Raw genomic sequence first — 16,780 nt, 5'->3', positions numbered from 1 at the left:
TTTATTTGGACCATATTCCTGTTTCCTGTGTATTAGAAAAAGTCAGCTACATCTTCTGCTCTGTGAAAGTAATAGCCTTATGAAGAAGAGGTCCTTTAGTGCCATGCAGGGCAGTGTCCTCTGTTCATCAGAACCTGGTGCTTCAGGGTTGTCTCCTGTGTGTGTTGTGTGTGCCCTGCTGTTGAGTCCTGGCTGCCTTTTTTCCATCAGTCCAGTCATCTGCAGAGGCTCTGACTATTGTAGGCAGAGTTTGGTCCCTGGCCCAGGTGGGGAATGCAGTTTTAGTAAGGTGGGGCCACTGCTGGGACCAGGGCTTCAGGGTGTGGTGTGCAGTTTTAACAATGTGAGCCTTGGGCTTCCACAGAGCCTACAGCCATCACCATAGGGACAGAGGCCCTGCAAAAGCCCAAGTCCAGAGAAATGGTGTTGGCAAGATTTGTGCAGGTATTCTGGGGGAGGGGGACTGCAGTGCCTGGACTGAGGCAAGGGTGACTGAGAAGGGTAGATCTGCCAAAGTGAGGGGGAGTGGGGCTTGGCATACACAAGTTAGGTAGAGAATGTTGCCACTGTGCTGGTTCCCATAGGTGGTTATATGTTTATGCTAGGGGGTGGGGAAGGGAGATGGAGCTGGTTAGCTCCTTTGTTCCTGGGAAGTCCCTCTGGGAGACCTGCCCCTCCAAGACCTGCTCTGAGAAGTGTAAAAAAAAAAATTCCCTCATGTTTACCCCAGGCATTTTCAGACTGCTGCTTCTATGGGGGCTGTTTGTAGAGCTTCTTTTTAAGTGCAGGGACTCAGCTTCCTATTGCCCTTTGGGCTCTTGGAGGGCTGAGCCTTCTGATTTTTAAAACTCCAAGTTTTAAGTCTTGCTATCTGTAAGAACTCATGAAATTTGGCCCCTCTCACTTTCAAAGCCAAATGTTTTGGGGATTTGTTGTCCCTGTGCTAGCTCCTTGGTGTGGTAGTCTATTTCTCTCCCTCTTCAAAGCTCCCTCTGTCCATGGGTGGCCTTGGTCCATTTAGATCCCCACTAGGTGTCCACCCTTCCTACTGTCTTCGATGTGGCCTCTTCTCTACCTTTAGTTGCGGAGTTTTTTCTTCTAGTCTTCAGGTCCTTTTCTGGGTTATTTGCACTGACACGAGTGTGTTCTAGTTGTATCCACAGGATGAGGTGAGCTTAGAGTCCTCTTACTACACCATCTTGGCCCCCTCCTACATTCAGTTTTACATAAGGGAATATCCCCAGTGAGCAATTTGATGAAATAGAGTAAAATTTCATTAATTCAGGTCACTTTAATCCTAACTTGGAATTGCACAAAATGTGCAGTGTGCTATGTGAATTGTCCATCTGATAACCTAGACTTAGTTCCCACACCTCCTTGGATTTAAGGACCTCCAGAACTCCTGTCCACCTCAGATACCCATCCACATGGCTACTCCTTGGACCTTTCTTCACCAGGAACCACTCCTACTCCAGAATGTCATACTGTCTATATTGGTTTCTGACAGCCTGTCCTTTGCCTTCCTCATTCCTACTGCACCTTACACCTGTTCTTTGCCTCCATTGAGACCTTTGGGCCCTTAACCATTTTCTTTCAGTCTCTCAGTCCCTCATGGCTTTTCATAAAACCCAACCACTGGCTGGTGTGAACCAAAGGTGGCTACTTCAATTGTTCTCAACATCATCCATCCATCCATCCATCTGTCCACTCACCCATCCCAAAGCATCACTGAGCACCTATGAAAAGGTGATACTTGAGTTGTTCAATAAATGTTTAGGAAGGGGTGGATATATGAAAGAGTTGGTAGAGATTTAGTTGGCCTGCTAACTTGTTAATCTAATTAAAAGCCCTTAAGAATAAACACAAAATTTCAAAGGGAAAATTTAAATGGTCTAGGTGAAAAAAATTTGTTCTCATTTCATCCATATACGTTCAAATACAGGTAATGGACCAAAACACCAATTTAAACGTTAATTGTAATTGCCTTACATATTACTTAAAATACGCTACTACTAACAACAGTAACACAAAGAGCTAAAGTTTATTGAGTGCTTATTCCCCTCTGGGCATCACGCTGAGCTATTTACCATACATTATCTCAATTAATTTTCGTATGACTTAATGAAGTAGGTGCTGTTTCAGAGAAGGAATCCTGAGCTACAGATGTGAAGTTATTTGCCCAGGGGTTATAAACTCTACTGCAGGTGCAAGCTGGTGGAGCTGGAATCTGAATCCAGCTCTGTCTGACTCTAGAACTTATCTTCATTAGCAATATGATGCCTTTAACTCAACCTTAACAGCAGTGTGATTTTGTAAAAGATACAACTAAATAGATAATAATGTTGGATTTCTTTCTCTCTGGAGAAAGACGGGGCCGTGTGGTAAGAAAACGCTCAACTGGGTAACAGGAAAACCGTGTTCTCTCTCTGTCTCTGACAGAAGCTCTGCATCTTGGGTGAGTCTCTCTCTCTCTGGGTCTCAGTTTCCTGCTCTGAGTGGTGGAACTGTAGCATGAGCTACTTAATGGGCAGTTGGGGTAGAAACACTATGAGCTTCACTCAGATTTTTCTAGAAGTCTAGAGTAGGGAGGTTTGACCATTCTCAGGAAGAGCAACATGTGTCAGGAAAAGCTGAAGAGTGAGTCTTTCAGAGTCTGTTTTGAGCCGAGACACAGCTAAACGAACCAGCTAAATGAACAGGGCTGAGGCAGGTACCCTCCAGGTAGTGTGGCTGGAGCAGAGGAACCCTAAGAAGGGTACCTATTCAGGCACACTATTCAGGGGGCTGGGCAGCTTTCTGATTTTAGTGCTGGCAGCCTCTTGCTGACCTTTCTTCCTGCTGGAAGCTGCCCCTCACCGGAGAGGCTCCTGCTGGTCTGTCCCCTTCTGCACTTTTGAACTCTTCACCCTGAAGCCCTGGCAGGGGCTGAGGAATATCTGATGCCTCTCCAGGGGAGAATTCCTGCAATGGAGAAAGAGGCACCTCCCCAAGCCACACACGGAGCTGCCCAGACTTTTCCACCTTAGGGACTCAGCTGGGAAATGGCCTTGGAGCTGCCAGGGAAGGCATTCCAAGGCCAGGGTTCACTTAAAGTCCCAAGGATGATGGATGGCTGTTCAATTCCACCCCCAGTGCTCAGGCAAGTGGAAGCCTGAAAATGGCAACCTGTCTCTGGGAACCCTAGTGAGCTTTGTATGACAGTGGACGAGACCCAGGTCAAGACTGACAGAACCAGGTACTTGCCATCTGGGATGCAGCCACCCCAGGATAAGGAGATTCTGAGGTGGATGCTCTGTCCATCCCCCCAGCAAGCTGATGGAATGTTGTGTGAGGGACGTGGTGAGAGGAGAACATTCCTGGCTCTGTAGACCTGGTTTCTCTGTTCCGGAGGTCAGGACCTGTCATTCTTTCAAATACCTGGGTCCAACCTCTTTCAGGCCTGAATAAACACAAGGGACCTGAGAGGAGCAGGTGAATTTGCTCAGCCTGTCTCCAAACCAAATGACCAAAAGCAACATACGTATTTCCAGGGGAGCCCTCTCTGCTCGCCCAACCCACACATACAACATTCTCACAGCAGAGTGCTCAGTGAGCACATTAGCTGTCACCTAGTGGAAAGCTATGTGTTTGATTTATTTTTTCCTTCCAGGAACTACAGCTAACAGAATTATGAAAGCTCTTGGTCTTTTTAAAAAATTTATATATTCCATTAAACTCTAGTCTCTTGAGAGGTTCTCAGAAAGTTTCTGTGGCTAAATATGTTTGAGAAACTCTGAATGTTACATATAGTATAATGCAGTGTATGTTGAAGGCTCTGAAAAATCCTGCATTGAGACACCTGTTTAACCCCGCATTTTTTACACTTATCTGACTAGAGACCTTACCCTGTGTCCCACCCTCCCCACCTATGTGTGGCAGAGAACATGCTGACAGACACAAGTCTCCACACAAAGAACTCTGTACCAGGTAGGGCTGGGTGAATTCAGAGCAAGGTCATCTCTCCCTGGGATTACTGCAATTGTCTCTTCTGGCATGGATCCTATAATAACTAATCTCACCCCCTCCAGGTTTATTCCCCTTCCCCCAATCTATCCTCCCTATCTTTCTAAGCACAAATCTGTGCAGTACACTTAGTTTTTGAAAATCCATATGGGGCTCCCACCGCCCTTGGGATTATGTCCAAACTCCTTGGCTGGTATTCACTTTGGCCCCAACCTTAATGCCTGAACCCTGCCCATGTCTTCCCATACCCTCGACACATCCTGCTGTCTTTCAATTATTGTGGGTCCTTGAACAGCTCTGTGTTTTTGCTCAAGGGCCTAGCAGGCCCCCTCTCACCCAGGCCAACTCGTACTCAAACTGTAAGGCCCAGCTTAAATGTCACCTCTTCTGGGAAGGCTTTCTTGTCATGTTGCTTTCCCTATTCTCAGGGTAGTACTAATTCTCTTCCTCTCTGGACTTCCATGACACTCTGGGTAGATCTTTATCACAGCCTATGTACCACATTGCATCGCAACTATTTATTGACATTTCAGCTTCAATTACTAAAGAAATGTATCCAGCAGGGTATTCTCTTTGTGTCAGGAACCATCCTAGGTATGACATAAGAATTCAATTTAGCAAACATGTCTAAGTGCCCACGGTGAACAAGGGACCACCGTACGTTACCAGATTATAGAGGCAAACGCAAGGATCTCACAGTCTGATGGGGACGCAAAAAGATAAAGCAGTTGCAGCACACTGTGGCGAGGGTAATGGTAAAGGTACATGCTAGGTATGTGGAAGGCCTCCAAGGGAGCAGGCAGGTCTGCTGGAGGGAAAGGCAGTGAGGGCTTCGCAGGTGTGGCCCGAAGGAGGAGCAGAGGTTCACCGGCAGACTGCGGTAGGGCAGGGGAGGAAGAAAGGTGTCTCAGGCACATGCATGTGGAATGAGAGGAGGGGGCCTTCCGGGGGCTGCACGAAAATAAACAGAGCTGGAGCCTGGGTGGGGCTTGGGGAGGAAGGGAGGTAGTCGGGGGAGATAGCACAGCAGCTGCCATAAGAGCCACGTGACAGGCCGTGGTCAGGAGTGTCAGATGTCGCCAGGATGTCAAGTGAGAAGGGGATCTCGAAGTGTCTGTGGGAGCTGGCGTTTAGATGGTCATTCATGACCTTTTCCAGACTACCTGTACGAGAGTGGTGGAGGGGGATCAGACTGCAGAGGGCTGAAAGGTAAATGGGGAGGAAATGTCAGTGATTATGAATTTCAAGAAGGTTGGCTATGAAGTAGGGAAAGGATGACAGCCTTTGGGGGATGAGGGACTGAAGGATTCATTTTTTAAAAATGTTTATTTGGTGGGAGGAGGTGTGAGAGAGAGAGAAAGGGAGAGCAGGGGAGAGGCAGAGACAGAGGTAGAGAGAATCCCAAGCAGGCTCTGTGCTGTCAGTACAGAGCTGGACACAGGGCTTGATCCCATAAACCATGAGATCATGACCTGAGCTGAAATTAAGAGTTGGACACTTACCAACTGAGCCACCCAGGTGCCCCAAGACGGATTCATTTTTGAGATGGGGCTGTCCCTATGAAGTAAGGGAGATAGCGTGGAAGAGAGGTGAGAGAGGAGTGATGGGGGAGGTCCCAGGGAAATGGGGGAGGTAGGAGCCAGAGTCCAGTTTGAGCCTGGAGAAGACATGGTCCCTCCCTCCAGGACCTCGCAGCCAGTGGAAGGGTGGACACAAAGCCCTCACACCACAGCCCCACCACAGATATGCCTGAGGGAATGACTCACTCTGCTGGGGCAGGAGTTGGGAAGGGATTCACAAGCATGATGGGGAAACTATCCTGTAGGTGAGGAAACTGGAAACCATGGATTGGAGAAGGTGGGAATACTGAGCCTGGAAAAGAGAAAGCCAAGAGGAATGAGGCATAATGATTTTCTTCAAAGACTTGAAGGCTTGTTCTGTGGACAAGGAATAATATAGTAGACTTATTTTATGTGGCCTTGGAGGAAAAAGTAGAGCCAACAGGTGGAAGTCAGCAAGACACAAATTCCAGTGATATATAAGGTAGAGATTTCAAGCGCTGGGTCACCGGAAGGGATTCTGTAGTCACTGAAATGCCACTTGGCACGGAAGTTGTGGAAGGGATTCCAGCCAGGAGGTGCGGGCGGACCTCTAAGGTCCTTCCCTTCCTAGGTCTGGCACCGGGAGATCCCCCCGGTGTGCTGGGCTCTGGCAGCCAGACTGGCGGGCTCCTATAGCTGGCATTCTGGCCTAATGGGGAAAATTCCCATCAAGTAACAAGACAGTCACAGGAAGCAGTGATTTTCTAAGCAAAAGTACCAGAATAATGTGGCAATTCCTCAGTCACTGCTCTGATGGCCACCCCTGGCCAGACAGAAAACACTTCAGGAACAATTTGGATTTCCTCCTCAATTTCCCAGTTTGTCTGAGTTCCTGGGCAAGCACATAAATGGCGCCAGAAATCCCAGTGTGGAAAGAGGATGGTGGCTGATCTGCTGAACTCTTGACTTCTTAAAGGTCAGAGGTCAGTACTGGATTTCTCTTCTAGGGCACAGCATCTCACTCCTTAACCTTCTGCTCAGAAAGCCTGTGCACTTTTCCCAGCAACCAAATTGCTGGCCGGCTCGGGGGTGTCAGCATTTCCACCAGCTCTGGTCTGCCCACAGGCTGTACATTTTACTTGTCGTAAAGCTGCTGATGTTCCATGAAGCTTCTCTGATTAGTGTGGCTCATTCCGATCTCTCTCTGCAGGTGTACTACTCCATTACCTGTACCATACAGTCTGCCCTGCAGTCACAGCTCCAACCTTCTAAGAGTCTCAACTGCCTCTCATAGACCTGGCTAAATTCTACCCTAATTATGACAGTTAGTTGGGGGTGGAAGACATTAAGACTGGAAATCCCAGTCTGTGTTTGTGGGCTTTCTGGATGGAAGTGAGGCACAGCTGGGGAGGTTCCCCCTCCAGGAAAGACTAAGCTAGGTTAGGGGACAGACGAGATCAAAGCAGCATGAAGCAGTGTCCTTGAGGACAGGGGAAAAGTCTTATTTGCCATTGTTTGACCCCCTTTGCTGCTTCCAGCTCTGGACACGTCAGCTTCAGATACCCGTGTTAGAAGACCCAACAAACATGCTGCTGTGTGCCCAGTGCCCTGTGCTTTCCTGGCTCAGTAAGTGTCATGAACACATGGAAGCAGGAATGACTGAATGCCAGAGAACAGTCCCTCCACACGAGTGCCCCACTGTACACATCGGTATGACATCAGTTCCCCTTGGAGCCACACGCTCCTCTGAGACCACAGCAAGGTATCTCTGTGTCACCTTAGTTCAGGCCATTCCCTTGAACTCGAGGGTCGAGTTAACAAAAATAAGGCCACTAGTGGAGGACATTCTCAGCCAGGCGGGGAGAGCAGGCAGCAGAGGGTCAGTAGTAAATGACCTCAGGTTTTGGAGTCATATAGGTTTGAGGTGAGCCCAAACTCTTGTTAATTTCTAGCCGGGTGATTTTGGACAAGTTACTTGACCTCTCTGAGGCTCAGTTTCTCTATCCCTAAAGGTTGCTGTGATAATTAAATGTAAAGCACCCCAGCACGGAGTAGGTGCTCTGTAAAAGTGAGTTGCTAGCTCTTTTCTGGGAAGAAGGCCATAACTTTTAAATCCAACCAAACGTCCCAAGTGCTCTGATCACTGTATTCCCCCTATCAGCCTTGAAGGACACTGCAGGCAGGGCCATTAAATAGGCACACATTAAATCTATACAACTCAATAGTAATTATTTCAGCATCTTTCTTTTTTTCCCTAGTTGATTATAAACTCTTTCAGAGCAAAGGATATTTCTGACTTACCACTATGTTCTGACTTACCACTTATCCACTATGAATATACAGATAAATACATGAATAAATAAACAGGTGCTGCCTTGGACTATTTTTCTGATGATTTTATGTGTCCATGTTACAATCTTAGGAAGAACTGACTTCTTTGGGATGGGTGTGCACTTTGTACTGGCCACACTCTGGGGCACAGAGAAGGAAATGATAAAGGCTGAAGAAAGGAAATGTGGAAGAAATTTCATGAATTAAGTGAAGGAGAGGAAACAACTGGAGAGGTTCCCCTTAATTTCCCACTGCTTTTATCATTATATGACCATAGGGAAATAATTTTCTTCCTGGGTCTCAGTTTCCCCACTTATGAAGTGCCAGACTTGGATCAAGTGAACAGGTTGTTTCTTGTTCTGGGGTTCTAAGACTGTGGGATTACAGTCCTAAGGAGGGAAATGGGAAAATGAGGGAAGACATAGATTGAACCGCAGAAGGCATCCTAAAATTCAGTATATGTGAAAATACTGAGTACTGACTGTCTCTGCTGAGAACGACTCAGAAAGGCAACACTCCCTTGAAACATTATTATCAGGGCTGGGAGCGAACAATTATGCTTTTTACAATCTCTTAAAATTAAGATGAAATCTTGAAACTTTCTTTGTAGTCCAGATGTCACATGCTTTTCCTTTGTTTGTATCATTTTAAAACCACCGGGAGAAGCTTAGAGCCAAAGAGCCTCAGCTTTTCCCTTGGGGGCTGAGTGCATGAGGTAGACTTGTACTTTACGAAAAACCCTGGAGGGGGCGCCCAGCTCTGGTGAGTGATGGGGCAATAGGACCACCATTAAAGAAGGAAGAATCAAGAAGTGCCAGATAACTGACCCAGATGCTGGAGAATTTTCCCATCACAAAAAAGAAATGATAAGTGATGTGATAGCTAACCCTATGGTGCATACTGCAATACACACACGCACACACACATATACACACACATACAATCAACAGGTTGTTTACCCTAAATGGACACTATAGGTCAATTATATCTCAATAAAAAATAAAAAACAAAGAAGGTGCTTCCCTCACTGCTGGTAGCTATGGAGTTTTGAAAATGAGAGTTGATGGCTGGTTCCTCCAGAGCCCCCCTTCTGGTGAGGATGGGTGGGTCACTAACCATGCCCTAGAACAAGCCGGAGAGAAAAGACATGAGTATGCTAAGTAGGATAGTTTCCAAAAGACCTTCCTCCCATTTATCTCCCCTGACGACCGTAACAAGAAGGTGTCCGGATTATGTTGAATGGTCTTTCATGTAAAATAACAGAAATAGAAAGTATCCAAGTTAGAGGGTGGGTTCTGGAGTTAGACCACTTCAATTCACAGCTTGGCTCCACCAAGCTGTGTGATCTTGGACAAGCTCCCTAACCTTTCTGTGCCTTGGTTTCCTCATATGTAAACTGTGCATTCAGCACATGTTTATTGAAAATCCACAGCATAGTCAGCATTGTTCTGGGTGCTTGAGAGGTAGCAGTGAACAGAAGAGTCAAAGATCCCTCCCTTGGAACTTCTATTTTAGTGGGACAGGACAATAGTTGTTATCTACTTAATAGGACTATTGTAGTAAATGACTTAAGGTAAGTGAGTTGCTTTGTTGTCTAGAAGAGCCTAGGTTAGCCTAGCATTGAATTCACCAAAGGGAGAAGAGTGAGATTGTTGCTTTCTTCTTTCTTTCTTTAGTGGACTGTTTTTTTGTGTTTTTTTTTTAACATAAGGAACTATTTCTGGGCAACAATCAGCTGCTTAACTCATTATAAAACAATTCATTATTTTTTCTAATCACAAAACAGATGCCTGTCCACAATCAAATGTTACAGAAATGGATGCCTTGGAAAGAAAACACCCCTGGCAACTGCATCCCTTAACTGTAGTCACTGTTCACAGCTTGCTGTAGAAGCATCCAGATAGTTTTTTCTTTTTAGAAAAAACTTGATGAAATCATTTGTTTTTCAGAATTTTTATCAGTTATCTAACTTATGAAAAAGCAATCTGGTTAAGCCTAATAAAATAAATCTGATAGAATAAGAAAAAACTGTGTGTGAATGAACACAATACAGAGAAGGAGAAAATGAGAATTAGTAATGTACTGTGCTGTGGATTGTTTGGAATTGCTATATCCCCTCTGGCATGGAGAGATGAGGCTTGGACTTGGGGGCTCTGGGCTTATCCATCCTTTCTTTTCTTTGCGAAATGCTCGTTTCATGAGTAGTGGCTCAGAAAAAATCTTTCCTGATAAAACACATTGGTGTCCCATTTCCTTTCTGGATAATCAGGTATAGGAATGGAGAGTGCCTGAAATACCCCCAGGTAGTACTTTTTCTTTAATGTTTATATATTATTTTTCAGAGTGAGAGAGAGAGCATGAGCAAGGGGGCAGGCAGAGAGAGAGAGAGAGAGAGAGAGAGAGCGCGCGCTACAGTCTGAAGCAAGCTCCAACCTCTGTGCTATCAGCACACAACCCGATGTGGGGCTCGAAGTCACAAACCACGAGATCATGACCTGAAGTTGGACGCTTAACTGACTGAGTCACCCATTCACCCCCCACAGGTAGTACTTTTTGAGGGCTTGGGATTTCTGAAGGTGTCCTGCCCTAATACTAGCATACTCTGCTGGATTTCCAGGACTCTGTTTTTCATTTGCAGGAGGCTTTTGTTTTGTTTTGGTTCCTTTTCAAATTTGCTTGCGTTTTTTCTTTTTTTTCCCCAAGTGTTGGGTACTTTCCTCATTACATCATTCTTGTGAAAATTATCTCCTTAATACATTTAAGTAAAGCTGCTTTATAATCTTTCTGAGGATAATTCATTTTTCTGGGGTTCTAAGTCTTCTATTAGCTGTATATATGATTTTCCCACAGTGTGGACTGTTTCCATGTGGATTATTGTGAAGCATGAATTTATTTTCATTGGGGAGCTGTTTTCCCCTCAAGGAATTCCACACAGCATGGCTTGTGGGAGTGTCCCTATAGAGAAGTTTTACTTTTCCTTCTTTTAACTAAAAAAAATTTTTTTGGGGGGCGCCTGGGTGGCTTGGTCGGTTAAGCGTCCGACTTCGGCTCAGGTCATGATCTTGCGGTCCATGAGTTCGAGCCCTGCATCGGGCTCTGTGCTGACAGCTCAGAGCCTGGAGCCTGTTTCAGATTCTGTGTCTCCCTCTCTCTCTGCCCCTCCCCTGGTCATGCTCAGTCTCTGTCTCAAAAATAAATAAACGTTAAAAAAATTTTTTTTTAATTTATTTATTTTTGAGAGAGAGAGAAAAAGAGGGGCAGAGAAAGGGAGAGAGAAAGACTCCCAGACTCTGTGCCCTCAGTGCTGACCCTGACATGGGGCTCAACCCCACAAACCATGAGATCATGACCTGAGCAGAAACCAAGAGTTGGATGCTCAAACGACTGAGCCACCCAGGCACCTCTACTTTGTCCTTCTGCCAGGTTCCCCAGCTGTATCACTGGCAGGGGAAAATATTTTGTACTCATCTCTTAACCTTGTGTATGTTATAAATGTGGACTCCAAATCACATGTGGTGAAGGCTTAAGGTTTTGGTTTCTTCCAAACATTCTTCCCCCTCACAAGCACCTTGTCGTTTGTCAGGCTTGCTGAGCACAGCCTGTTTCTTCTTCACTGAGAGCGTCAGCCACTGAAGGCTCCCAGTCTTCTGCAGGACTGTCGGTGCCAACATATTGCCTGGTACGGGTCTCAGCACTTGACCCTGCTGTGTGGGTGTGGGGATCCATCTCTGAGCCTGAATGATGAGAGGGAAAGAGCCATGCAAATGGAAGCACATTCATGACTGGGGAAGGAAGCATGAAGGCTCTGCATGCGGCTCTAACAAAATGACACGTGGAAGGAAGAGCAAGGCAAGTGTGAGTGGAGCTGAGATGGTGGCAGGTGAGGCCATCAAAGGCTTCTTTCCAGCTCCAAGAGCACAGTACAGGGGGGCTAGATGTCAGAACTGGTTGGGTAATCTCAAGGCAGTTTAGTGATTTTTTCTTCTTGGGCAAGTTTCTGTTTCTCATTTTTGTATTAAGAAATGCCACACAAAGAGATGTTCAGTTATGCAAGGGGACGATGCTCCCCAATGAACCATGACTCCTGGTATTTTTGTCCTGTGTTATCTCCTCCCTTAGCATCTGGTATGGATCTATAATTTGCTTTAAGTAGTGGAATGTGGTAGAAGTTTTATTGTGCCAGTCCCGCTATGGTGTGGCCTCAGGTATCAAGTGTAGGATTATGTGTGAGAGAGAGAGGGACTGAGAGAGAGAAGACAGAAAGAGAGAGAGACTGAAAGAGAGAACCAGAGACAGAAAGCTGAAGAGACTCAAAAAGAAAATTTTCTTGAACTAAAAAGCACAAATTTTTTTTAAGTCAAGGGGCATCTGGGTGGCTCAGTCGGTTAAGCGTCCGACTTCGGCTCAGGTCATGATCTCACAGTCCATGAGTTCAAGCCCCATGTTGGGCTCTGTGCTGATAGCTCAGAGCCTGGAGCCTGCTTCAGATTCTGTGTCTCCCTCTTTGCCCCTCTCCTGCTTGCATTCTGTTTCTCTCTTTCTCAAAAATCAATAAACATAAAAAAAAAAAAGGTTTGTTGTTGTTACTGTTTTTTTAAACTCTCATTTGTCTTCTTTATCAATCCTCTCAACAGCTTAGAAACCTCTAGTTTAGAGTTGGGAGCTACAGAAAAAGGGGGTGGTTTCCCTCCCAAGCCCATCAAAAGGCTGACGCGGCTGCTGACCACAAACTCTGTCCAAGCATCAGATGGGGCCAAGGCTACAGGTGCAAACTTAAAACAGACCATTCCCATCCATTCTACTGTAAGTAACCAAACATGTAAGTGGAAACCACAGGGGCAAATGCGTCACTCAGGTGCAGTGTTCTGGGTCCCACCGTGTTGCAGAGAGAGCAGGGAGGATGGAATGACTAGTGTTCCCTACTGGAGTGGCAGGCTATGTCTCAGCTTTGAGCAGCCCACTGATAGATATTTACTGCTGAGATTCCTTCTACCCTGGAGGGTCCTCCTCCCCATTGGCCAAACCCCAGGAATAGTAACTGAGCTACAGCGACTCTTTAAGGCCAAAAAAACCTTAAGATACACCCCCATCAGGGGATAGGGGGTTTTCATTAGCAGGATGTTTGGAAAAAGACAAGGAAGTTGAAGGCAGGAGTCAACATTTCCCAAAGTTCTTTCTTAAAATACACTGTGTTTGGTTTCAGGGCTGCTGACTCACCCCCTGTCCGGGCATCCGATCTCGGGGCTACTATATTCCCCAGAGTGCCTGGGGAGACCAGCTCATTTCCCACCTACAGTATCCACAGAAACATCTGCTTTAGCTTATTAGAGAGTCAAAACAAGCAACTGTCAACTCATCACCATCTCCACTTGAGGACACATTCCTCTTGGCTGACGCACGCCCCTCCCCAGCCCCCCACCCTGACTGCCTGCATGTCTGAGACTGTGAGCTGATTCTGATGATAAATGGAAGAGCCTCTTATATCCTCGTTTATCTAACCTTCTCACACGCATAGCAAGACTTCTCTCTGGGGAATCGAGGAACGACTTCTGACTCATCAGATAAGCAGTAGGCCGTGGAAACAGGAAGCAGAAACCGGGCTCTCCAAGCCCCTTCCATTCCCTTCTCTTCCTCTGCAGGTAACTGCACTGTGGAAAGCAGTCTGGTTTTGGAGCCAGCAGACCCAGGTTCAGCCTGCAGTCCTGCCTGACACTGTGGGACCTAAGACAGCTTCCTTAGCCTCTCGGGGCCTCAGTGTCCTCTTCCATAAAATGGGAACAGTATTACCTATCCTGCCAGCCATGCAGGGATCTTATGTAGTCCAAAAGTAATACGGGGTAGAAACCATCCTAAAAAAGAGTCTCTGATGCTTAAATTTCCTCCTATAATCACATCACCCATAATCTACTCTTGAACCTGTTCTGTGACGAGGAACTCATTCCCACAGACAGTCTAGTGCACCATGGGATAGTTCTAATTTCTTTTGAGCTGAAAACTGCCTCTTTTGGCATTCTACCAATTGGTTCCTCTCTAGGTGGGTATACAGAAACAAGTTGAGCCCTCTTCTGGAACAATTGCTTTCAGCTATCTGGAGGTGTACCTCACCCTGATACTGACAAAGCAGCCCCTAAGCCTCCTCCCCACCAGGCTAAGCCTTTGAAACCCTCCCTCACTGTCATGGTTACTGTTCTCCAAAGGCACTTCAGGTAAGTTATGACCCTTAAGTGTCTTGTCCAGAACTGAATCTGGTGTTCAGGATGGCCTGAAAGGGGGAGAATGAGCTGGGACATTCACCTCTCTTGTTCTAGACACTATGCCTCTATTAATGCACTTGACCCCCAGGTGCTCTGGTGGTTATATCTCAATAGAAGCACTTCCTCTATAATCTCAGTTGTGAGCACCTAGCTTTCTGATTACCACGTCCTTTGTGGCCAGCTCATTTGATCTTTTACCTACCTCAATAATTCTTAAGCCCCATTAGGACTTACTATCCCTTGATCATGTCACTGTCCCCTATTCTCCTCTGCCCCTGCCATGTCCTCATGTCCCTTCTTAGCATAGACCTCAGGACACATCATTATAATCACCCCCTTGAATACACTCACAGTTCTCTTTTTCTCTCTTGCCTATCAAAATCCAACCTTGACTAAATCCTACTTTCTGCCTCTTCCTGTCCTGCATCCAGATAGCTGAAACTAGCCAGAGGGAAAAAAAAACACAGAAATAGGTTAAATTCATGACTAGTGATTTGTGGGGGGCCATGGGGCTGTCCAGCAAGCATCCTCACGTACCCTAGTTTGGACATTTCAGGTCATACCTTCTCTAGCCTTAAACCTCCACCACCTCTGCCCCATCCTTACTCTCTGTGGATGACCTTGTCCTCGGTTAGTGGACCTTCCATCCCCAGCCCCCACCACATCTACCCACCTACCCATGCCTGTGCCTCTCTGTCCCTGTGGATGGGTATCTGTGTGCTCATCTAAAGGTAAGCTCTTCAGGTGTGCACCAGACTCTCACCCTCTTGCTTACTTGGGAACTTTGGACCCCACCCTCCTGACCCCACACTCCATTACTAATTTCTGCTTTTCTACAGGATCATTCACATTCCATGTAATTACAGTATTATTTTCTTTCATCTTAAAAAACAAAAAACACAACAATAAAATGCTTGCATCTTATCCCCTCATAGGTACCAGATGAGGAAAGTTAAAAGCTCAGGAACCTACTCAATGACATCATAGACCTAGAGGAGATGGGGTCAAGAGTCAGATCTAGTTTTCCTGCCCTCAAAGCTGCAGAGGCCAGAGCAGCTCTCTTCCCAGCCCAGTGCTTTGCTCTGAGCAGCTGAGCGCAGGCAAGGGAGTACTTTGACCCAGATGCCCAGTCCAGCTCTGCCATGACCTGGGCACTCTTGGGACAGCAACAAAGGCTGGAGGTTCTCAAGTGACTAGGGGACCTGCGAGGTCTGCAGGGGTCTGCCCAGCTGCTGAAAGTCTGTCTTGACTGACTTGCCTGTCAGACTATACACGGGTGGGTGGAGAGGCTAGTTCCAGAACTCCATCCCAGGACCATGCCAGCCACAGCAGGGCATGTGGGTGGCTGTGATGGCACACAGATGGGGCAGGTGAGGGGGGCTGAAGCCACCGATATCACATATCCCAGAGCACAGATGACACCTCATAAATCCTGCAGGCCCATAGCCGTGTGACCTGCTATCGTGGTTCATTAATGCTGCTTGGTCCTCACGTACAGGTGGAAATGACGGCTGGTGTGGCAAGCTGCCTTCCCAAGCCAGTCTGTCAGAAGGGCACACTTCTTTTCTCCACCGCTCACTACATCCCTGTTCATGCCAAGAGCCCAGAACAGCTCAGCAAAGGGGTTTTCTTTCTGGGACATCGGGCACTTGGGCTCTCACTCATCAACCCTCTTCCCTCTCCCCTCTGTTCTCAAAGAGTCTCCCATGGAACAAACCCAATGGCTTTGAGTCTTCCAGATACACGGGGTCAAGTTGCAACTTTCAGAACACTCAGAAAAGCATGCATCTCCTGCCTCTTGTTTGTGCATCTGCTGAACAGTCAGATACGGTGTTGGCCTGATCCAGACCATCTCCCAAGAGTCCTCTTTCAAAAGGAATAGGCTGACCCACTTACTTGTCTGTCACAGCCTGCATGAACTCGTCCAGCAGGTCATCGTACTCCTTCCCACGCACACGCTGGTGTTTCAACCCGATGTACAGGGGGTCTCTGAGCAGCTCCTGGAGAAGACAGCATCCGTTTGTTCAACTGTCCTGGTTTAGTGGGAAGGACCAGGGAGAGGGGGCAGAGGGAGCTGGATGCTGGCTGCCCGACCTGCCTCACCAGGTGTCATGCCTAGAAGGGTCTGGAGGCTAGGCCACTGACTGATGTGGGACTCCTAGGTGGTTCCAATGTTAGGAAACAAGGATGCTTTGACACAGAAAATCCTCTTTCAGACGTGGTCTTCCAACCCCTGGCTGCAGGTGCTCTGGTTTTTTTTTTTTTAATTAAAAAAAAATGTTTATTTATTTTGAGAGAGGGAGAGGGAGAGAACGAGCCAGGGAGGGACAGAGCCCAAACAGGCTCTGTGCTGTAAGTGCAGAGCCAGACGTGGGGCTCAAACTCATGAACCATTAGATTTGACCTGAGCTGAAATCAAGAGTTGGACACTTAACCGACTGAGCCACCCAGGTGCCCCTGTTCTGGGTTTATTTCAAGGTTTCCCAATACTGGCACTATGGACATTTTGGCTTGGAATTCTTTGATGAGAGGGCTGATCTGCACATTGTAGAATATTTAGCAGCATCTCTGGCCTCTATCCATTAGAAGTCAGTAGCACCCCCAGTTATGACAAGAAAAAATGTCTCTAAACACTGCCAAACGTCTATTTGG

The 16,780-nt window shown here is 46.8% G+C and overlaps 1 protein-coding gene across 3 annotated transcripts in view; it reads right to left on the bottom strand.

The window, feature by feature from the left end:
• The window catches only part of ME3 (malic enzyme 3), a 184,246-nt gene that overhangs the window by 28,607 nt on the left and 138,859 nt on the right, over positions 1 to 16,780 (bottom strand). For all 3 annotated transcript variants that reach the window (XM_045038640.1, XM_011286564.3, XM_023239354.2), the window contains one exon: positions 16,025 to 16,128. In XM_045038640.1, coding sequence (XP_044894575.1) covers positions 16,025 to 16,128 — 104 coding nt within the window. The remainder of the gene's footprint in view (positions 1 to 16,024; positions 16,129 to 16,780) is intronic.

The sequence above is a fragment of the Felis catus genome, chromosome D1 (genome assembly GCF_018350175.1).
Source record: "Felis catus isolate Fca126 chromosome D1, F.catus_Fca126_mat1.0, whole genome shotgun sequence".
In the NCBI taxonomy this organism is placed as follows: domain Eukaryota; kingdom Metazoa; phylum Chordata; class Mammalia; order Carnivora; family Felidae; genus Felis; species Felis catus.
This window is presented reverse-complemented; position numbering and strand designations above follow the sequence as displayed.